The sequence below is a fragment of the Anabrus simplex genome, chromosome 1 (genome assembly GCF_040414725.1).
Source record: "Anabrus simplex isolate iqAnaSimp1 chromosome 1, ASM4041472v1, whole genome shotgun sequence".
Lineage (NCBI taxonomy): Eukaryota > Metazoa > Arthropoda > Insecta > Orthoptera > Tettigoniidae > Anabrus > Anabrus simplex.
The window spans coordinates 1,583,030,402-1,583,055,964 of NC_090265.1; the positions used below are offsets into that span (position 1 = coordinate 1,583,030,402).

At 36.6% G+C, this 25,563-nt stretch overlaps 1 protein-coding gene across 1 annotated transcript in view; it reads right to left on the reverse strand.

Moving 5' to 3' along the window:
- The window catches only part of LOC136862779 (popeye domain-containing 2), a 255,712-nt gene that overhangs the window by 57,384 nt on the left and 172,765 nt on the right, over window positions 1–25,563 (reverse strand). Inside the window, exon 6 of the mRNA XM_068226268.1 lies at window positions 7,769–7,907. Coding sequence (XP_068082369.1) covers window positions 7,769–7,907 — 139 coding nt within the window. The remainder of the gene's footprint in view (window positions 1–7,768; window positions 7,908–25,563) is intronic.

Below are 25,563 nucleotides of genomic sequence, written 5' to 3' on the forward strand. Positions count from 1 at the left end.
TCACTGAGAAGCAAGTGAAGTATTGTCCATGTTTGGATCCATTTCTATATGTTAATGGTTTTTCTCTGTCTTCAAAAATACTAAACCAAGACTACAGTTGGCTCTGATGGGTGCAAACCTGATAAATATTTTAAGGCTTTCTGTCAGACGTTCGTAATTGCAAGACAACAAAACCAGCTTTTTTTTAAAGGTACTATGTTATAGTTTAATGCACCTTATATGAAACAATACTGTCTATTGGGCACATATGCTGCTACACAACTAGAATAGTGAGATGGGAGGGAGAGAGAGATAAGAAGAAGAAGAAGAATAAAGAAGGAAAGAAAGAATGAAAGGGTGTGGCAGTGAGCAGTGGTTGGAGGAGTCTTTCCAACACAAGCACTATGCATACTTCGCAGTGAACTTCACAGTGGTAAGCACAGTGAGTGGTCCTGATACAGATTGTCTGTACGCTGTAGATAAGAGGTTGTAGTAAAATTGCATTAAAATAGTTATTGTGTGCTTATTTTTAAAAAATCTAATATAACAAATTAATGCATAATCCTGTCCCTTAATGCTGTCTTGAGTAGAATGTAATTTTTTTTCTCAAATTATTAAAATATTCTAACTGACAACAACCACTTTCACCCATATTAACCAATCTCTTAATCTTAATCTCTTCCCCACCTGCTTGTGCCACATGCAGCCCATTAAGGGCCTTGGAGTGCCAATATGACTGCTGCAAGATGGCCTGAAGATATTGGAATGCTGCATAATCAATGTGATGACATCCTCAACCATATTATTTGTTTTTTGTGACAGAGTCGACTGCCTCTCAAATCTTGGTCTCAAACGGTTGAAAGAACTCTGTTCCAGCCCTTGGTGAGGACTGAAATCCTTTGATGAGCCAGAAATTCAACCTGGGGCTTTCAGGTAAGAGGCAGCTACATTTTCCTTGCACCACAGTACTGGCATATGGTAATTCATTCCTTTCTTTATTCTGGTGCTATCAGTCAGGGTGACTTTTGGCCACACTCACACCACCTTGCCAGTTGTTAGTCTTGTGCCATTAAGCACCAATCTCCCATTAACCCCCCCAGCTGTCAGGTCTTTCATCAGTTGATCTCACTCCAAAGTCTCCCCAGAGGCTCTTTCATTCAACAGGCTTCCTTCTCAGATCCTCTTAACTGCTCAGTCACCTGAAATGTTCAATCTACTGGCCACATCTGCCTCTGATAATTTGGTTGATGTTTGGTCTTCCATAATAAGCATAGGTATCTGTATTCCTTAGGAATATCCAGACTCCATGAATGAACTCAGGGCTATGGTACCTTATTCTCAAAAACTCAAGGTGATATCGATCAAGTTTGGTGAAGGACAATGCCTCGGAACTGTACAAGAATACTGAACAGATAACTGCCTAATAGTGGGGTATCTGTATAATATTGGAGAGAAGATGTGACTAACAGAGATTCTGTCACCAACCCTGATGCTGTAGATCCCAGCACATCTGTCTTGGCCAACAATTAGGTGTTTACAGCATATCCAGTCCAACTTCCTTTGTTTTGTTGTCAATTTGCAATGTGATCTGCATCACATCTTCGCCCTTGTCCCAGATAACATTTCAATTGTCGACATAACCAAGAACCGTGTATTCCATTTAGTTGTAATCAACCTTTGTCTGCTAAAGCATGTTCGACTACCTTACCTAGGACTACATTGAAAGTCAAAGGGGGATGTCATCTCCTTGTTTGATATCAGTTTTGTTCTTAAAGAGGTGTAAAAACTCTTCACTCTGCTAGATGATTCTTCCATGTAGATTCTAGTGATGCATACCAGCTCGGTGTGGATGCCAAACTCAGTCACAATTTTCCTTATCTTCTCTCTTGATGCTGTCTTATGCATTCCGAGAGTCTATAATGACAGATCAGATGTAAGGCTTTTCAGGTGTCTATAATGATGATGTGAAACACATTTCTCGAAGATCTAATGTATTGACAAGTTTTGATCTGTTGTCAAAAACCTGCTCGGTAGTCTCTGAGGGTTTCTTCACTATATGGAGTCAAACAGGAGTGGATGATGTTGGAGATGATTTTATAAGCTGTACACAGGAGTGCCATGCATGGGGATGTAATTAGCTCAGTGGTTTAGCTGCTGACTTCCCACTCAGAAGACTGAGGTTCAAATTCTGGTCAATCCTGAGTTGAGATTTTCATCTCAAAGTTCATGTGGCATCAAGAAGGGCATCCAGCCTTAAACACCTGGCCAAAACCAAATATGAGCCTGGGTGGCTCCAGCGACCCCAAAAAGTACTGGGGGTAAGCTGAAGAAAGTTTTACTGAGTGGAATGGTCATGTGTGTTAATGGCTATTCACCAAGCTCTGCATTCAGGAGATGAGTAGGTCTGAACCCCACTGTCGGCTGTCCTGAGAATGTTTTAACGTGGTTTCCCCATTTTCACTTCCAAGAAAATGCCAGGAAAGTCCTGTTTATATGCCTTCCATCTCCTTACCCAATTTCTTCACCATCATCCATTTCATCTTCATTAGCTCCTCAAGTGAGGTTGGCATCACGAAGGGCACCCAGCCGTAAAATCATGCCATATAATTTCATCTCACCTCATCCCATACACTGTATCTAGAAATGGGACTAAGAGCCAGACATATCACATAGGAGTGTGATCCCTTGATATTTGTTACATCGTAATTTGTCTTCTTTAAAAACCAAGCCTATAATGGCAGCCCTCCACTCCCCTGGTGGCTCTTGTGTCCTCCATACTGCTGTAACCAATTTATGCAGCTTAATCAAAAGCACTTCCCATTCACGAAGGATCTCTGGGTATTTGGTCAATCTCTACAGCTTTATTGTTCTTTAGTTTGTGTGTCACTATTCAAACTTTTTCCAAGGTTGGTTCTGCTACCAGAGGTTCTGCCTTCCTCATCAGCTGTATTACAGTTCAACATCTCTTCAAAGTACTATTTCCGTTGATCCAGGACCTCCACAGGCCGGGTCAAGAGGTCATTTTGTTCACCCGGTAAGTCTTTGGGAATGGGCATGAATCCTTGCTCCAGTCCTTTCACTTTTAGTACATACTGCGACTACAGTTATCTTGCCTGTCAGTCTCAATCTCTCCAACCAAATTCTCTATGAAAAGTTTCTTCTCCCTATGCAAGATATAGGTACTGATCTCTCTGATCATGAAGGGCGTTCTTTCTCTCCTGTACTGCTATAGCACAGGGGTCATTGAATCAGATCTTCTTCAGACTACTACTCTTTCTATAGATCACCTGATCTGCTATTTCAAAGATGTAAGCTTTGAGTTTATCCCATCATTTCTCCACAGAATGTTCTGGTTCCTCTACATCTTCCAGGACTTGCAACTTGAAACTACTGGTGATGAAATACTAACATATAGATTATAGTACCAAATGAATATTCAAAATGTTTTTTAAAAGGGAGTTAATGGTAATGTAAATTTTTCCTCTATATTCAAGGTAGAATCTTGCAGTAGACATTGTCACCATGCTCTTGTAGTTTTTTCTTCAATGCCAAAATCCCAGATTTAATGAAGTCTTTTCCAATTTTGTTTACATCCTCATCTCTTATTAACAAAACAAGCAACTTTTTTTAGTTACAAATTATTGATTTCAAAAATCAGTTTTTATAATATGGCTCCTGAAATAGCTCCAATGCTACAAGAGCATGAACATTAGACCCAACCTAAAAAGCAATGTATCATTCAGAATTAGAAGCTTCACATGCTATGTTACACAAGCAAGTTATAGAAATTTGATTACTACAAATCTGAACTGTTCTGTTCTTATAATCAGAAGTAATGCAATATCCCTGCACCAAAGTACAACACAAGAGCAATTTATGGATTCCATGCATAACACAACCTTTGCTCCACCCACTAGATCAACAGTAGCCTTGTTTGATAAGATATTTAGGATGAATGTAATTTATGTTACTTTATTCCAAAGAATTAAACCACCTCTCACACACATGAAGTGGATAAATGACCAGTGTAATATTGTATAGAAAAGTGGAGAGAATAAGGTTACAAATAACCTGAGTTCTATAATTTGCCATATCAGGTGTTCCCATTCTACCATACTAAAGGAAATATTTTTAAATACCACATTTCTGAAATAATGTACAGTTACCAAGCTCCAAAAATTTAAAATGAACATAACACAGCAAGATGAACTAGATCAACTATAAAAATTAATTCTCATTATAGTGCTGATGATGGAAATGATTAGACATTAGAGTGTTGAAAGAAATGTTTTTAATTCTGATTGTGTTGTAAACAAACAATGACAAAAATTCCCACACACACAGTATATATATGTTCAGCACGCCTGAGCTAATAACAGCTTGGGAGAAGCTGTTATCATATTAATCTCCACGAACAAGAGGTAAAAAAATAAATTAAAAAGTGTGCGAGTATTTTAAATTAGTAAACACCAATCAACATAATCTCTACATTACATCAATTGTCAGATGAGCAGTTTAACTGTTGAAATGTCAGACAAAAGGAGAAGACAGGAATAATACCTATTGAAATAGTCCTATTGGTTTTATTGGTATTAGATTCTAGTTGTTTCTGACATTAATTCTCAACTGGTCTAGGCTGTGTGTTCCATTCACTCCATTTCATGGCTATGCCTGACTCCACTGAGCTACGAAAACATTCATCAGTTCTCCTCTACTTGGCAGATAACAACAGAGGGACATAACAAGAGGTTGCTCCAGATGAAGCATACAGTAAAATATATTATGCAACAATCAGGATTCCTAGGTTTCCAAATAGGGACAGTGATATCAGAGAACGTGTATCTTCAGAACTAGAAGCAGAACACCACCATTCTTTCTCATACTTCAAATTTATTTTTAATACCAATACCTAAAGGTAAATACTTAATTACTTACAAAGATGTCTTTCAATTCTATACAAGTATAGGCCCTATAGAAAAAATAAAATATAATTAATTACAATGTTACTATTAGAGGTGCATCTGATATGAAGATATGTTTTGGCTTCCACTGAATAACCACGTAAACAATATGAAAGATACAACACATCTAGATTCATGTATATTTCATGTAGTCCATCCTTCAGAAAGTAAATCACTCTTAATATAAGAACAAACAACAAAAGGAAAGATATTCATTAAAATCAGGGATTATTTTATAACATTATTAGAAAAACAGAAACCAAAAGAAATAAAAATGAAAAAAACTAGTAATCAAAGAATACATGTACATGGTAGTCTTTATGGCAACTTCCTGGATATTAATGAAATTAAACTTCATTCCAGTCTGAAAAAAAGTCCCCACTATTACTATTTCTAGTAGAGAAAAAGGATTGTCCAGTATTTTCCCAAATATATCAACACTGATATATGTATAGCTGAGGATGGAAGAGACTACTCAAACGAAATTTTCCCAGTTGTATGAATTACTAACATTATAATCAGAAGGAAGTCTAGAAATATGAAAGCTATCCACGCTATCAGTCAATCAGTCATCAATGACCTGCATTTAGGGCTGTTGCCCTGGAAGCAGATTCCCTCTCAATTGTTTACCTGGCCTTTTCTTAAATGTTTTCAGAGAACTTGGAAATTTATCAAACATTTCCCTTAATAAATTATCCCAATTCCTTATTCCTCATTCTATAAATGAATATTTGCCCCAATTTTTCCTACTGAATTCCAGTTTTATCTTCATATTATGATCTTTCTTTCTTTTTAAAGTTCCGCTCAAGCTTATGCATCTACTAATGTCATTCCATGCTATCCCTCCACTGACAGCTCAGTACATACTGCTTAGTCAAGCAGCTCATCTCCTTACTCCCATATCTTCACAACCCAAAGTTTGCAACATTTTCATAATACTATTCTTTTGCCGGAAATCACCAAGAACCAATCGTGCTCCCTTCCATTGGATCTTTTCCAGTTCTTGAATCAAGTAATCATGGTGTGGATCCCATACACTGGAACCATATTCTAATTGGGGTCTTACCAGAGATTTATATGCCCTCTCCTTTACATCTTTACTACAAACCTTAAACACCCTCAAAACCATTTGAAGAGATCTGTATCCTTTCTTTACAACTTTGTTAATGTGATAAACCTAAAGAAGATCATTCCTTCCATTAACATCTACATACTTACAGTGTTCCCCATGAGGTACTAACACCCCATCAACACAGCAATTAAAAATGTGAGGACATTTCCTCTTTGTGAAACTTACAACCTGACTTTTCATCCTGTTTACCATCATACCAATGTCTGCTGTACGTCTTACAACATCTCTTTGTAGTCTCTCATAATCCTATAACTTATTTACTATTCTACAGACTAACACCATCTGAAAATAACCACCTGTGACTCCAGTTCTTTACTCATATCATATATATATTTAAAAACTATAAAGGTCCAATAATACTGCCCAATGGACACCCCCCCCCCCCCCTACACACCTCTTAATCACTGCAGGATCAGATAAAACTTCATCTACTCTAATTTTCTGAGTTATAGTTTCTAGAAATGTAACCACCCTTTTGTCTAGTCCAGTCCAATAGCCCTCATTTTTGTCAGTAATCTCCCATGATCTACCCTATCATAAGCCTTGGATAGGCCAATAGAAACACTGTCCACTTGACCTTCTGAATCTAAAAGATCTGTTATATCTTGCTGGAATCCTACAAGATGAGCTTTACTGGAATAACATTTCCTAAACCTGAACTGCCTTCTATCAATTTTAGTAATTAGTTAGTAATTTTACAAACATATCAAATATAATTTAAAAGGATGCTTTCCCATAGCTTACAAACAACACATGTCAAGTTGATGGCCTGTAATTATCTGCTTTATGTTTATCACTCTTTCTCTTGTACACTGGTGCTACTATTGCAACTCTCCATTCATTTGGTATCACTCCTTCATGCAAGCAGTAATCAAATATTTCAATATGGCACTCTATCCCAACCTATTGCATTTAGTATCTCCCCAAAAATCTTATCAATTCCAGGTGCTTTTCTAGCTTTCAACTTTTGTATCTTTTATGAATGTCTTTATCATCATTGATAACAATATAATGTCATTATCCTTATACCAAAATACCTTTATATACTGATGACTGAATACTTCTGCCTACTGTTAGTCCTCACATACACTCTTCTTGTTCGTTAATGATCCCTGGAATGTCCTTCCTGGAATGTTTCTGTTTTAAAATACCTATACATATTCTTCCATTGTTCCCTAAAATTTATACAGTTGCCAATCACATTTGCCATCATATTACTTTTAGCTGAATTTAGCAAAATTAAAATTTTCTAGTACGTTCTTTCAATACTCCCACAAGCATTCCTAACTGTATTTCTTTCAAACTTGCACCTGCTTAATCTCTTTATTTCCCTGTTATAAAATGGGTCCTTACTACTTTACTACCTTTAAAGGTACATACCTGTTTTCACAATCCCTAAAGCTTGCTTTAAACATCGCATACACTGTTTACATTTTTATTTACCATTTTCCATTGAACATAATCACTTTTTAATCATTTCCCTATGCCTCTCTTATCAACCATATGGTACTGCCTAAGAATCCTACTTTTACAATCTTCTAACTATGACAAAAACAGCTTCACGATCACTTATACCGAATGATCCTTACCTTTCGACTCTCCTCCTACATTTAAGAGATGCTATTCTGTTCTTAAAAGCAATAGTTCCTAAATGTAACAACTAGAAACTTTTTCTATCTAATAAGATAAGGCATACCTTGCAGCTGACGGTTGATGAGAGCTGTAATGCCAGGCCCATCACCACTCTTCTTCACAATTAACATTGGCTTGTCCTCACCATCTTCAAGGCTGTTAGGTAAGTGACCGTTGTTGCTGGCTGCCATTGTCTCGCTCACCTGCATAACACAGGGGAAGTTATGTGTTTGTTCCAAATGAATGTCAAATATAGAATGCCCAGGAATATCAAATGGTGGGAGATGGCGGAGCAGGGTAGAGAAAGGTTTTAATTATTTTTTTCCCCCGCTAATAAACATTGCATGTCTGAGTTGGTAGTCTGGCAGTTTGGATTTACAGTACTGTATTAGTAAATTCAATTAAGCGATTACTTAGAAGCCATGTTTTACAATATCACTTTGTTAGTTAGAATGTGAAACATTCAATATGACTGGCTGGAAATTCTTCACATTTTTCACTTGTTACTTGTTATGAATGATTATTTAAATGTTTTTTTAACTTGAAATTTATTTTCAAATTAAGTATCAATTTCTATCAAGTTCCAGAAAAAACATAATATCTGCTGTAATTTTATAATCAAGTGATGGGTTCCTCCTCCACACCCAAGACACATACTAATATAAGAAAATACAGACCCAATATGAATCAGTCTTATATGATGATGATGATGATGATGATGATGATGATGATGATGATGTTTAAAGGGGCCTAACATCTAGATCATCGGCCACAATTAGTCTTGTAGTAATTGCACCTCTCCTTAGTGACATTAGAATCGGTGAGCTGTAGTACCCGTTGTTGATAGGACTATCACTTAGATGTGCACGATTACACATTTTTTTATCCTTCATATTTCCCCCCATATTTTGAGGCACATTAGTAGGCATGCCTCCCCCTATCAGTGGCTTCTCATGACGTACTCACTTCCCTGCTCTTTAAGGTGCTTTACACTGGGGTTTTTTATTTTTTATTTTTTATTTTTTTTGCTGCTGTTGATTTGATCTCTAACTTCCCGTATAAAAGAAAGTCAAGAATTGGGTTAATTTTCAAGGAATACTGACAGATGTACAAAGCCTTTAACCTGCAAATGGCTGCTATATGAGATTTTCTCTCACATTATTTTGTATTGTGAGTTTACTTGTTAGTGATGCAAGGGAGGTGACTGTTCCCTCTTCTAGCTGAGTTGATAACTGTCGTGAGTAAGGTGATTCACATTTGAAGGGTAAGTATCCTATCCTCTAGCCGAAATAAAGATTCGTATGAGTTCATGCTGTCTGTCCTGAAATGCCTCCTCTCTCACCACTGACTCTTAATTCCCTCCCCTTCTCTCCACATCTTCTCTTGGCTGGTGAAGCCATCTCTTCCTAGGTTTTCCCATTAGCTTTCTTCCTTCAACCCTTCTTTCTAGACATGCGCATGGTGTTCCTGTGCCATTCATTTTGCATGCCTGCAGTTTACACATAATGAAATTCATTATTCAAGTTCTGTACCGATTATAAAAATTAGAAAAAGAATACTTTCTTGTCCACCTATTCAATACTAATTATTTAATAATCCTTCTTGATTATTTTTCACAGTTACAAAGATACCAGTACATGTTATTACAGATTATTAGGCCATCAACAGCCATTAAATTTCACATTTGGTTAAGACATATCTTACAATTATAAAATTTCATACATATATTGAACATTGTACATGCTACAAATATTTAATTTTTATTAAAATTGACTTTATAATATAATTAAAAGGATACATGATCAAGCTGAGTAATCAGTGAATGAATGAATACATTTTAAGAAAGATAGTATTATGTATACATGATGTCAATTGGCCAGGTATTATGAAACATTGTTAAAAGTAGTCTGAATTTACAAGCATTTTTAAAAATATTCATTACGAAGTTAAGTTGTAATATGAGTTTGTAATCCCATGCTACAGTTCCTTATGTTAACTAAATATTGGCTAAGATAGTCCTATTAGGTATAAAATTAGTTATTCTCTTCTTTTCAAAATAGCTTGCCATGTTTGTACCTATAGATGCAAATCAATCATGAATATTATAATTAATTGTAAGTAATTATTTATTTCCCTCAGTTACTAAGTTCTGCCCATATTTTAATTTCTACCATCATTTTTCTTCTTTGCCCCTTGCTGTTCCACTGATTTCCCACCATATACTGTAATATTTCCAAATTTTTCCTTTGCATTATAATGGGTATGACCCCTAATTATTTTATTACTTTATTAATTTGACCTTTCTTAATTTCTTTAATTTATGAAATGATCTTCCATATGATTTTGAGAGTACCACAGTTTAACCTATTATCTTGAATTGTTGAACTGTTAGAAATCACCTCTACAGTACTGCATACGAGAAGGATTAACTCCAGAAAACTCTTCATGGTTACGCATACATTCAGTATTCACGTCTTATGATATACCGTACTTTGTCAGATTTAGGCAGCCTATCATTATAGGAAGTACAAATAAATAAAAATACTGAAATGAATTATTTTAATCATGAGGAATCAGAGCCCATTTAATTATGAAAACCTAAGTAATTTTGAAGACTACTTCTGGCTTAGAATTTTATGCTCTTCTTTTCATCCTGACTTTGTTATTACTGGTCATGTTTCTCTGACTTGCTCAGCTGCTTTTTAGAGTGGGCACGGGCCATTGTCTTTTACTGAGGTTATTATTTTAGTTGTGATTTTGAGTTTTTTGTGTTGTTGATTATTTTTTCAATATGGCAGATTGTACCAATGATTAATCGTGACATTCTGATTTTGTTCTTCAATTAATTTATTCTATGTACATGAAATGCTTCTCCTGTTTCTCTACCAGGTCGGGTATGAAGCGAGATGAATCTTTGTAGCAACTTTTTGCAACTGGATGCCCTTCCTGATGTCAACCTCATCAGTGGAGTAAAGGGGATAGTCTGGCAATAAAATATTGAATTTTGCAATTTTTTTTTTGCTTAAATACGTTCATTCATATATGCGCTTTCATAGGAGAAAAGGATTTTGTGAAATTTGAAAGAGAAATGTAGAAAAAATATAATTAAATTCTAGCCTGCAGCTGAGGAGTGAGCATGGCATCATATGACAGTTGTCACAATGTTACTTGTTTGCCCTGAAAAATAAATCTGGACTTCGGTGCCATCTCTTGAGCACTCTCTTGAATATATATGTGTTCTTTGAGAAGCAGGTATGTATTTATTTATGCTCTGTGATCATAAGTTGTTTGAAGTGGTTTGTAAACAAGCTTGTCAAAGTGTGTTTTGGCGGTGTTATTTCTGTTTATCAGTGTTCAATCGTGCCTAAAGTCAGAGGTAAAACTGCACTAAAATGGAGGGCAAAAGAAATGCTTACTAGGAGGTGGTCTACAAACCATGCAGAAGAAACACCCACATGTGAGATGGAAGGAAATATTTCTAAGGGATCAAATGAACCTGAACATGAAGTTGAAGGCCAGTATTATGTTTGTTGATATGACTTTTCTCTGAGATCCCTGTATAAAAATGCACTGTGTTGTAAATATTTCAAGGAGAGAGTGTAACTGAACAAATAAGAAATAAGTTCAGTTTTTCTAGAAAAGTGGTTGTAAAATGTTTTGAATCAAATCTACACATGTTCTCAGAAGCAGAAATCTCAAACTAACAAGAGCATGTTTGACATAAACAAGAAAATTGTGGAATCTTTCAACAAGTTTGCTAGGGGATATGCTGCTGTGGAAATATTCTATTTAGTTATGGACATGAATATCATGAACAAATTTACTTACTATAATATTTTGCACCATATTGTAAGAGAAGGAAAAGTTTTTGCCAATCATGTTTTGGAAGAATCAATGAGGTGGGTACACAAGGCATATATAAAGGAAAATAGTGTTCTCGCAGGTGAATCAGTCATTGACATTTCAGTCAGCTACAACGGTAGTTGGCATAAGAGAGGTTTTACCAATAACTTCGGAGTCGGATGTGTGATTGACATTTTGACTGGTTTAGTGGTTGACTGGGAAGTTTTATCCAAGTACTGTCACTCGTGCACTGCCGGGAAGAGGGACGTGGGTGAAGAAACTCCAGATTTTTCATTTTAGTACGAGGGTCACCAGGCACACTGCGATCGAAACTACAGTGGATGATCACCTCAAGGCATGGAAATGGAAGCTGCGGGGAGGTTATGGAACCACTCAGAAAAGCTAGGTTTCCACTACACTACTCTGTTGTGCGATGCAGACTGCAAAACACACATTCACCTGCAGAAGCTGAATGTTTGTGGCAACACAACTTGTGAAGGAGGCGTGTGAATCATATTGCAAAAAGACTTGGGACAGGATTAAGAAATGTGGTGAAGGAAAGTCGGGCACAAAACGTGACTCTCGGTGGGAAAGCACATGGAAGTTTGAAGGAAGAAAGAATTGTAAAGCTGACTCATTATTATAGAAGAGCCATTGTTGACAATGCTCCAGATACTATGGCAATGAAGAGTTCAGTCTATGCAACACTGTACCACTGTATTGAGCTCTGATGAGAAACCACAACACATGGAGTGTCCAAAAGGTGAAAAATTTTGGTGTTTCTTTAATCGTGCCCTTGCCAAAGGAGAGCAACCAGAATCACACAAAACTGCTATCCATACTGTTCTGAGACCATTTGTTGTTGTTATGATGACATCAGTTTATCAGAGGCTGGCATCTGATACAATTCTCTCCAGATGCACTGCTGGAAAGACTCAAAATGCAAATGAATGTCTCCATAGTATAATCTGGTCAAAGTGCACAAAGGATGTATTTGTATCCAAGAAAAAAATTGAACTAGCTGTGACAGAAGCTATGTCACAGTTCAATCAAGGGTGCTACCTGACAAAAGCAACAAGAACAGAGACCACTCCACAGCCAGCAAATAAGAAGAGAATAAGCAAAGTTAGAGACGAGTGACGAAGGAAGCAAAAGGCAAAACGTTGCTTAGAATTTAAAAAAAAAGAAGATGAATCCAGATTGATGGCCATGCACACTGAGGAAGCTAGAAAGAGAAAAGAAGGAACAACATACAACCCAGGTGGATTTTAGAGCAAGGATCGGCGGAAGATTGTGTCGAGTAACTTTGACTGCGTTTATCTTTACTTTGTGAAACTGAACATTTAAATATAACTTTTTCGTAGTAAATATTCTCCAAATTGGGTGAAATTTTTAAAGATAACTCCTACTAACAGTGCTAACAGTCTTGGGCATCATTTAAAAAAAAAAAAATTTGGAACAAAATATTAATAAATGTATGTTGTAATTATTTCCATAAAAAGATTCAAAATTTTGAAAATGAATTTAAAGGTCACCACAAAAGATATCCAAAAAACCTTATGCTAAACTGTCTGACTATATAATGAAATAGTCTTCAATTTTTCAAACACATTAAAAAACACTATAAAAAGATTATTTTTGAAAAACCCTTTAAATTTTTTTTTCTCAAAAACTGTTGGATCAATTGAGTTGTAAGTTTGTTTCTATGTTTAATAATACTCACAAATTATATGTTTAAAATTTTCTTTCCTCACTATGGCCTGTCGTAGTATGCATGTTCCAATTCTTCATCCTAACTTCCTCTCTTTTAAGGTATGGGTGTCATAGACATAGAGAAATGTCTTCTTCAAAAGATTTACGTACATAATAATGTAATAATTGGTGAATTCATCCACAGCAATGTTTTAATAAAATCATCTGTAATCCATCTTTCTAACAATCTTACATGTACGCACCAATGGGCAGCAGTAACCTGACCAGAATTATTCACCCATTTATTACTGAATGGCTTGCAAGTACCTGGTGGTAAGAAGATATTCAATCTATGTTACACAGATGAGACTGCAACTACACTAATCACCACTGAAGATATGGAAATAATTGAACTTGTTACTTGTATCAAAAATGTAACTACATGAATGAGACTGCAGATCAGTATGAAGAGGACAAAAATAATGATTGTTGATAGAACAAGAAATTAGCCAGCACAGACCTTCAAGGAGTTGGAAATAATCTGATAAATACTATACCTTAATTCAGTCATTTCCAACTGAGGTAGCAGTGCATGTCTCAAGAATTCATTAACACCGTTCAGTGGTGCCTCGCAAAGTTCAACTTTCCAGAGCTATGCTCTCCCATATCTTTGTATTTGAGCTTTGATGTCTGCTGGCTATTAAATTGTTATAAATGACTAGCTGCTTATTTTATTTTTTACTTAAGCAATTAAGGGAACATATGCTTGATATCCTCAGGCTAATGAGATTTAGAGCAAATTATATTTTTTCTCTATGGTCCTAATTAATATGGACAATATTTTTCTAATGCATTGATACTTAAGGTGAAATAGTGTGAAGGAAATTAATAATATTATTTGTTATACATCCCACTAACTACTTTTTTTAAACAGGTGTTGGAGACACTGAGGAGCCAGAATTTTGTCCAGCAAGAGTTCTTCTGTGCTCCAGTAAATCTACCAACGTAAGACTGACATATTTGAGCATAGTGATGGAAAATATACCTAGAGCACACTGCATTGTAAAATTCCTGTACAGATGTAACTTTATATGGCATTTTCAATGTATTTAATTCTACAATACAGATTCTTCTTCTTGCAGGCATTATGGTCATCCTAAAGGAGTGAGATTGAAAAGTAAGCAGATGTCCTCAAGTTGTCCATTCAACATCATCTCAGAGGCAGAGCACTTAAAGAGGTTGTGTTATGAAGATGAGGGTGGATACAAATCTTACAGTTCTTGTTAAGCAGCTCAAGAATCTCAAAACACTGATTTTCCTGCAAGAGATACAAACTTCTAGACTTCGTTCCTTTCTACTGTGTTTCTTCTCACAAATTTCCTATAAGATATGCTGTTGTGTCCAGTATATTGAAGGATTCAAATTTCCAGACTTTACACATTCGTTCTCTTACTGTAATGGTCTTCCTAGGTTTTGAGCAAAGATTGAAGCATTACGTGAATCGAGTGGAGTAGCTGTACGTGTAATGTGCCATGGCTATGGAGCCGAGCTCTGCATTTGGGAGACACGAGGGTTTGAACCCCACCATTCTCTGTCCTGAGAATGGTTTCCTGTAGTTTCCCATTTGTACTTCCAGGCACGTACATACATACATACATACATACATACATACATACATACATACATACATACATACATACATACATACATACATACATACATTGAAGCATTATGTGAATAGAAACACAGATAAGATTTAAAAGATGGTGTACAAAATACTGCACCAACTAGATTCATAAAACTGTATATAAAATGTTTGTACATCATCAGATTTTCTAACTTTTATTATTCATTATATAACCCTTCTTCTCAAGTATTTGTTTAAAATAAAAAGTTCAGAAGTCAATCTTCCTTCAAATTTTGAAGACTCTATGATTGGTTACTGGGGAGTGGCTAACCACAAATGACTTTTGACCATTATTTAAAAGTGGAAAAGCTGTTTATGATACAGTACTTGCCACAATCTGATTTGATTTTTGAAGTGTAAGAATTAAATGAGATACATATAAATGCTTATTTACAATTGTGAAAGGTCAATTTTGAAAAGGGGGTTGTAAACCAGATGTTGAACCTACTGTGGTCTGTCTCCTATGTGTAGCCAGCTCTGAGTGGAAAGAAAGAAAGAAAGAAAGAAAGAAAGAAAGAAAGAAAGAAAGATGCTCTTACCGTATTTACATTTGAGGGAATACCAACTATCAGTTTTAGAGTTGTTTGTATTATATATATATATATATATATATATATATATATATATATATATATTCCTAATCAATGTTTTCTATAAACTTTAAGTGATGAAATAGATTGTGTTTTCCTCACTTTACACACATGGGCACATGGGGGGGGGGGGTGCAATTAGCACAGTGGCTTAGCCGCTGGCTTCCCACCCAGAAGTCTGAGGTTTGAATCGCAGTCGATACCTGGGTTGAGAATTTTGTCTCAAAAAATCACATGGTGTAGGGAAGGGCATCTGGCCTTAAACCCCTGGCCAAATCCAAAATCATCCTGGTTGGTTCCAACGACCCCGATATAACTGGGACAATTTGAAGAATGTTTACACCCAGGGGCACATGTGATAATAGGGAGAATTTTCAGAGATTAATAGCTGGGAAGCAAGGACAAAGGCACACAATTTTGCACTGATAGTTTAGATATATGCTTACAATTGTGAAACTCATTTTTTAAAGTGTACTGAGCATTTCAGGGGCTGTAAACCAGTTGTTGAGTTTGCTGGGGCGTAACTGTCTCCCATGTGTTGGCCAGCTTTGTGTGGGAAAAAGAAAGAAAGAAAGAAAGAAAGAAAGAAAGAAAGAAAGAAAGAAAGAAAGAAAGAAGGAAACCATGCTGTTAAATGTAAGGTAATCTCCCTTCTTTCAAAAGGTACTATAAGTGTTGCCTTTGGCTTTCATGTATTGCTGACATCTGTAGATAAATTTTCTGCTAAGTTGCCAGTTCAGTATTCAGAAATGAATGAAATTCCTTGGTGAAAATTTTGTTTTACATAAAGATTTTCTTTCTAAGTGGGCTTGATCTGTAGACTTTCTTTTAAACTACCCAACAGAAAGACCACAAATGGGTGAAATCTGAGAAGTATACTGGGCATATGTTATCTGTAATAATCCTGTCTTCAAAAACTTCAAACAAAAGTGCTTTATTTTAATCTTCTTCTTTCACCTAGCATTGTCCTGCAAGAGCAGGGTCCACTCCTCGAGTCCTTAAACACCATTTTGCATGGTCGTGGACACTGTCTGACCCCAAGCCAACGGCCCTCATATCCTCTTGTACAGCAGCATCCAGGCACTTTTTTGGTCGTCCAGGTGGACGTACACTGTTAATGTCAAAGTGGAAGGCGAGGTTGGCAACTGTGCCAGGTGCTACACATAGAACATGGCCATACCATCTGAGGCACCTTTCCTGCATTTCCTTCCTTTTCCAATAAATTATGTCATTCCTCATGTGATGTGCTTTATTTTAACACACTGTATAAACCACGTGAACCATGCAATGTCATGTCAGTTTGCTGTCAGTTCCACAAAGAAAAACTGCAGTATTTTAAATCTATAATCTTCCTACAGCTTATCCCAGTTATTTCTGTGGTCACTGAAACCACTTTGACTCATTTGGATTTGGGCTAGGAGTTGAAGGCAAGATAACCTTCCTGAAGACACAACATTTTTCAATGGAAAATTCCATCTCCAAGACTGACCAGGACTCAAAATCTGGCTATCTAGATGGAAAGTCACTGCACTAACCATGTCTTCTATTTTGGTAATATATCTGTGGTATAAACACAGAATTTTAATATTTAAATGATGTTTCCTTCACCTGTTCATATCACCCATTCATAATCAGTGACAAGTTTATGCAACATAAACAATGACCCAATGACAAAGGATCCAACAGAAACAAGTCATTCTGTTACTAATAAAATGATTTCTTTTTTTTTTTGGCGAGTTCTGGTGTTCATCAATTTGTACTTTGTGTTCAACAGACTAAAACACTTCAGTGTCCTGTTACATGTATATTAACTAAATTGACACTGAAAAATGAAAAAAAGGCTTCAATAAATTATTCAGCCCAGGCAAAGTATCAAAAGCATATCATGAACGTTGAAATACCCATCGCATTAAATAAGAAATGTTAAGAATTAAATTTCATTCCTAAATTGTTATTGATACAGGAAAAAAGGTATTTATAAAGAAATTAACAAGAAAATCACTTAAATCTATGCAACTCTACGAACATTCTGCAATGATTCTTTACAGACTACATAAAAAATTAAGCAATCAAGAAACGAGTAATCAATGACAAAATATCGTTAACTTATGCAATAAACAAAAAAAACAACAACAACAAAAACAAACATGCTGAATTCTACCCAAGAATACACAACAGATCCAACATTTTTTTTAAAAATAAGGATATAAATCTGCTAGAAAAAGGTAAGTTCAGTTGCCAAGAACATCACACGATAAATAACACAAAACAACTAATTACTGACAGAGATTGCATTTGAAAACCTAGTTATACTACAAAAAGACATAATAAATTATGTAGCCACTGACACACTCAAAATAATTAGACAAGAAAATCCATTCTTCTTTTTCTTCTTCTGAAGCCTTTCCTGATGCCAACCCAACATGGATGAAAATATTCACCATTGCATGTTTCTGTGGTGGATTGTAGTGTGATATGTTGTATGTAAATGAAGATGTGTATTTTTCTGGCGAGATGTAGTGTTTACAGTGCACTATGTCTTCTATTTATGTGCTAGAATAAAGTTGTTACTTTCATTGACCTGTCACAGTCTCATCCTTGGCTTTGATAATATGAAGGTGACCAAGGTATGAGCGATGCTAGTAATACCAATCCTTATGCAACCAGTCCCTGCTATGAATGGTGTGAAAATGTTGCTCATAGGGTTGGTTGGTGCATGCATTTCAGTAGGCTTGGCAGACTGATATGTAATAGCAACGTATGGCTCAGTGAGGAAAGCTACCTCACTCCTCATTTCCCTAGAATGCCTCTTTAGTGATGCCTAGGCTATCCTATGACAGCTGTTGGCAGAACTGTGGAGTATGAGTGTAAAAAGGCTGATTATGCCCTTTTAAAGGGCAAAACATGTCCCTTCAAATTTTAGTTTAATAGGATGTAAGTCCTAACTTTGGAAATTCAATTGTATTGAATAGGTTGATCCTAATAAATTTTGGTAATATCTTAAACTGATATACATTTCAATACGGACCAAACATGAAATTTGTAACATGTAAAGAACTGTGGAGGATCAAACCAGCCTTCGTGCTTAATACTCAACATACATACATACATACATACATACATACATACATACATACATACATACATACATACATACATACATACATACATACATACATACATACATACATACATACATACATACACACACATTATGACAAACAAACACCCAAGCTTCAAGCTACAGGATTAACTAGACAAGTTAAAATCCACAGCCTAGCTTTCAATTTGCTTACAGCGACGATGAGATAGGAAAGAGCTAGAAGTGGGAAGAAAGCAGCTGTGGCATAAATTAAGGTAGAACCACAGCATTTGCCTGGTATGAAAATGGGAAACCATGGAAAACCATCTTCAGGGCTGCCGACAGTAGGGTTCGAACCCACTATCTCTGAACTGCAAGCTCACAGCCGTACGACCCTAACTGCACGGCCACTTGTTTGATTCTATCCTGGGATTTAAACAGGGCATTCTAGACCAAAGGCCACTATGCATGCCATTCAGCCAAGGAGCCAATAACAATCCATAAAACAACAGAACTTCAAATTTCGAAGGTCATTACTTAAGAGCGTAGGGGGCAAAATAAAAAGCAAGAACCTAATTGTCACAAAAGTGGACAAAGGGAATACAGTGGTCATAATACACAAGGACAAATATATTAAAAGAAAATAACTAACAACAGAATACAAGAGATCAACGCAACCAAACCAAAAATTTTTCAAACAAGATCAAACAAGTGATCAAAACAAAATCACAGATCTTATTCTCAACAAAGAGGGGATCCCAAGATCCTTACATGAAGAGCCCTCCCTTAAATAAACATAGGTACATGTGTCATCAGAACAAGAATCATTTCAAAATTGCACCTAGTTACAACATACGCAAACCACTCAACCAAATGCAAAATGAAAATATTTTAATAATTGGTAACAGACTGAATTAAAAAACATTAAAACTAACAAAAGAACTAAACAAGCTGAACATGACAGAAAGCACAAGAATGACATCCTTTGACAATACCAACATACATACCAGCATTCCAAAAGAAGTATCCATTAAAATTACAGAAATAACATCTCAAGGTAAATAATTCACTACAAGAAATGAAAGATAATCAACCTTCAAAGCCCAACCTTAAACCAAAGCACCTGTGTGTTCTATGACAAAATCTACTGTCAAAAAGAAGGATTGAAGGATTAACCATGAGTTCATCATTGTCAGGAATAGTGAACATACCCCTATATAACAATGAAAACAATTTCTTAACTGACCAATGGTCTAAATGGGTCATACACTGGAGCAGATAAGTAGATGACATAAATATACCTCAGAATCAATCAATCAATCAATCAATCAATCAATCAATCAATCAAGATCTGCATTTAGGGCAGTCGCCCAGGTGGCAGATTCCCTATCTGTTGTTTTCCTAGCCTTTTCTTAAATGATCGCAAAGAAATTGGCAAATGATTGAACATTTCCCTTGGTAAGTTATTCCAATCCCTAACTCCCCTTCCTATAAACAAATATTTGCCCCAATTTGTCCTCTTGAATTCCAACTTTATCTTCATATTGTGATCTTTCCTACCTTTGAAGACACCACTCAGACTTATTCGTCTAGTGATGTCCTCCCACGCCATCTCTCCACTGACAGCTCGGAACATACCACTTAATCGAGCAGCTCGTCTCCTTCTCCCAAATTTTCCCAGCCCAAACTTTGCAACATTTTTGTAACGCTACACTTTTGTCGGAAATCACCCAGAACAAATCGAGCAGCTTTTCTTTAGATTTTTTCCAGTTCTTGAATCAAGTAATCCTGGTGAGGGTCCCATACACTGGAACCATACTCTAGTTGGGGTCTTACCAGAGACTTATAAGCCCTCTCCTTTACATCCTTACTACAACCCCAAAATACCCTCATAACCATGTGCAGAGATCTGTGCCCTTTATTAACAATCATATTTATGTGATTACCCCAATGAAGGTATTTTCTTATATTAACACCTAGGTACTTACAATGATCCCCAAAAGGAACTTTCACCCCATCAATGCAGTAATTAAAACTGAGAGAACTTTTCATATTTGTGAAACTCACAACCTGACTTTTAACTCCGTTTATCATCATACCATTGCCCACCGTCCATCTCACAGCACTATCGAGGTCACCCTGCAGCTGCTCACAATCTTGTAACTTAGGTATTACTCTGTAGAGCAGGGGTTCCCAACCTGGGGGGTGCGCCCCCCTGGGGGGGCGTGGGGCTTTATCAGGGGGGACGTGAAGTGATTTCCGAATTCATATTTTTTAAACTCGAATATTACAATTTTGTGTAATAAACGATTTTTGAATCTCTCCCAGTGATTTCGCGTCAAGTCAATCGTTCAAAAGCAGTGGTAGTTGCCAACTGTCGGCACAAACCTCTGGGGAACCGCGAGGTTCGAGGTGAAGTAAGAAATTTGGTGTGTTGTGAGGAGCGAAATGAAGCCTGAGAGCAGGTGCGGGAAAAAGAGCACTCAACGCACGTTTAATTGCATACTTTGTGGACCTACTTGCATGAAAGTAAACTATGACCATACGCGACATATTTCAACTCATCAACGATGTAGTAGTTGCTTTCATTTTACAGTGTTATTATTACATACTGTACAAGGTTTTTTGATAAACAACATATATTACATGAAGGAGGTACTCGTATAAATGTCGGTATTATATCAAATTGATCTAGTAGCGAGAACAACAGGAAGGCTAAATTATAATAATTTTTTAAAATATAACATGTTAGGCTTTCACTGCTAGCGTGAAATTCTATGTAGGCCTACTGGTATTTTGGGCTACAAGTAATTAATATTCAACAACAGCAATTAATGAAACAGTGACATTTTCTCACCAAAGAACTTAACTGGCAATAAGTTACTACAGTCAGGAGTCGACATTAACTCTGAAGAACAAAGAATATCGGAGTTTCAGAAGCAACAAATGATGTGGAAGTTCCTCTTTCCCTCTCACTCTGCGGCATATAGACTCATTTTTTGGTAGGTCGTCCTTGAATGCTCTGTTCCCACCCCTACACATTCTTATTCTTCCCTTGCAGTCAAATTGGCGAGAGTTACATAGTACAACTGTCCTATCAGAAATGGTGCAGTAATGGCCTTGACAACACATCGCCGATTGACGCTCAGTGGCCAGGCCCTTTGACTGTTGATTCTGTGCCTCGTATACTTTCGCAGTAGACGTGTCTGTCAAGTTGTTTATCGTGAGTGTTGTGTATGCTTCGCTGTAACCGTGCGACTATGTGAATTGTGTTATTTAATATTGTGACTTTAAAAAAAATTGATAACGATGTCCAAGAAGAGACTGTGCAATGATGACTATATTAATTATGGCTTCACAGTCGTTGAACGGAATGGAATACAACAGCCTCAATGCATAATCTTCCACTGCGTTCTGAGTAACGATTCGATGAGGCCTGTGCATTTGGAGAGACATTTAAACACGAATCATTCAGGCTTAAAAGTCAGACCCACATAATTTTTTGCAACTAAACTCTACTCACTAAAACGTATGAAGATTCATCGGGTACTTTTAACAAAAAAAAAATAAATGAGAAAGCAGTGGAAGCATCATATGGGCTAGCTCTTCTGATTGCAAAAGACAAAAAAGCACACACAATTGGGGAAACCTTAGTAAAGCCATGTATATTATTAGCCGCAAATATAGTTTTGGGTGAAGGGAGTCGGTAGAAATTGTCTAAAATTTCTCTTTCTGATAACACAGTGAAGTGCAGACTTCAAGAACTGTCAGAAGACATTAAAATGCGAATTTTGGAGAAGGTGAAAGCATCTCCAGTGTTTTCAATTCAGTGTGATGAAACAATTGATGTGGCCTATTGTTGTCAACTGATTGTATACTGTCGATTTGTCGACAGTGGAATTTTAAGAGAAGAAGTGTTGTTCTCAGAATGTTCGAAAACAACTTCGAAAGCTTGTGATGTGTTTTCTGCCCATTGATAGTTTTTTCCAAGAACATGGACTTTCTTGGAAAAATGTAGTGGATGTATATACAGATGGTGCATCTGCTATGATTGGGTCACGTTCTGGGTTTCTCAAACTGGCCAAAGATAAAAATCCAAACATCATGGGAACCCACTGTATAATTCACAGGCAGGCTTTGGGGGCCAAAACCTTGCCCCAAGATGTTAATAACACTCTAAAAGTCGCTATAAGAATTGTGAACTCTGTGAAGACAAGTTCTTTACAGATAATATTGTTTGAAGCCCTTTGTGTTGACCTTCAAGCCGATCACAAAACTCTCCTTTCCCACACAGAGGTTCGCTGGCTATCAAAAGGGAACATGTTAGCTCGGCTGTTTGAATTAAAGTCTGAAGTTGAAATTTTTCTTCTTGGTGAAAGTAAGAACGATCTGTATGAAGCGTTTACTGATGCCAATTTTATCGTCTCATTGGCATACCTTTGCGATTTTTTTGAAGCTTTGAACAATTTGAACTTAAAGCTCCAAGGCAAAAACTCCAATATTATGCTTCCTTTTGATGACATCAGAGCTTTCCTGGAAAAAATACAGTTATGGAAACGCCGGCTTCAGTTGAACATCATCTCATTCTTTCACCACTTTAATGAAATTTTGCCGGAAAATGAACGTGATCGCAATAAACTTAAGGTGCAAATTCAGTCACATTTGGATTCCCTGGCACAAGAATTCAATTTCTACTTTCCCGATATCTCATCATATGAATGGCCCTGGATGTTAACAAGAAATCCGTTTGCCACTGACATTGTGGCACTGCCAGCACAACTTCAAGAAGAAGCCATAGATTTGAAGTGTGATTCACAGCTAAAAGATGATTACAAAATATTAGAACTGGGTGACTTTTGGGTAAACTTTCTTGCAGTGTATCTTGAAATAGCCAAAGTAGCATTGCGTGTCACTGTCCCATTTTCAACGAATATTTATGCGAGTCAGGATTTTCAACGCTGAGTGTCATAAAAACAAAGCAGTGCTGTCGGCTTGATGTTGCAAGTGATGCCCGCTGTGCTCTCTCAAATATCAAACCAAACTACCGAATCTTATCAAGAGAAAACCATGTCAACCCTCTCACTGACATTTGTTGACTGATTTAAGGATTTATTGTAAAACTGTGTTCTTTGTATTGTGCTAAAATGAAGTTAGTAGTCATAGATATAAAGCGCGTATTTCATATTATTTTCCCATAAATGAATAATGGAACAGTTCATTATGTAGTGTCATTATATTAGCTCTATATCCTCCACGTCATTTTATCAGAGAGGTTATAGAAGTGACGGGGTTGGGAGGGGGGGGGGGGGGTCCGATGACCACCCGTATCTGAAAAGGGGGGCGTCGGCTGGCAAAGGTTGGGAACCACTGCTGTAGAGAATAACATCATCTGCAAACAGCCTTATCCCTGATTCCACATCTTTACACATATCATTGATATATATATATAAGAAAACATAAAGGTCCAATAATACTGCCTTGAGGAATTCCCCTCTTAATTATTACACGGTCAGATAAAGCTTCGCCTACTCAATTCTCTGAGTTCTATTTTCTAGAAATATAGCCACCCATTCAGTCGCTCTTTTTTCTAGTCCAATTGCACTCATTTTTGCCAGTAGTCTTCCATGATCTACCCTATCAAATGCCTTAGATATGTCAATCGCAATACAGTCCATTTGGCCTCCAGAATCCAGGATATCTGCTGTATCTTGCTGAAATCCTACAAGCTGGGCTTCAATCGAATAACCTTTCCTAAACCCAAACTGCCTTCTGTCAAACCAGTTATTAATTTTGCAAACATGTCTAATATAATCAGAAAGAATGCTTTCCCAAAGCTTACATACAATGCATGTCAAACTGACTGGCCTGTAATTTCAGCTTTATGTCTATCGACCTTTCCTTTATACACAGGGGCTACTATAGCAACTCTCCATTCATTCGGTATAGCTCCTTCAACCAAACAATAATCAAACAAGTACTTCAGATATGGTACTATATCCCAACCCATTGCCTTTAGTATATCCCCAGAAATCTTATCAATTCCAGCTGCTTTTCTAGTTTTCAACTTTTGTATCTTATCGTAAATATCATTGTTATCATAGGTAAATTATAATACTTCTTTAGTACTCACATCCCCTATCTGGACGTTATCCTTGTAACCAACAATCTTTACATACTGCTGACTGAATACTTCTGCCTTTTGAAGATCCTCACATACACACTCCCCTTGTTCATTAATGATTCCTGGAATGTGCTTCTTTGAACCTGTTTCTGCGTTAAGTACCTATACATACCCTTCCACTTTTCACTAAAATTTGTATGAGCACCTATTATGCTTGCCATCATGTTATCCTTAGCTGACTTCTTTCCTAGATTCAATTTCCTAGTAAGTTCCTCCAATTTCTCTTTACTTCCATAACCATTTCTAACTTTATTTTGTTCCAACCTGCATCTCCTTCTTAGTCCCTTTACTTCTCTGTTATAATATAGTGTATCCTTACCATTCCTTACCACCTTTAAAGGAACAAACCTGTTTTCACATTCGTCAACAATTGCTTTAAACCCATCCCAGAGTCTGTTTACATTTTTATTTACCATTTTCCAGCGATCATAGTTACTTTTTAAAAACTCCCTCATGCCTGTTTTATTAGCCATATGGTACTGCCCAATAGTCCTAATTTTAATACCTTTCTTTCTTTCACATTTATTTTTAACTACCACAAAAACAGCTTTGTGATCACTAATACCATCTATTACTTCAGTTTCCCTATAGAGCTCATCCGGTTTTATCAACATGACATCCAGGATATTTTTCCCTCTGGTTGCTTCCATCACTTTCTGAATCAGCTGTCCTTCCCATATTAACTTATTTGCCATTTGTTGGTCATGCTTCCTGTCATTTGCATTACCTTCCCAATTGACATTTGGTAAATTGAGATCACCGGCTACTATCACATTCCTTTCCA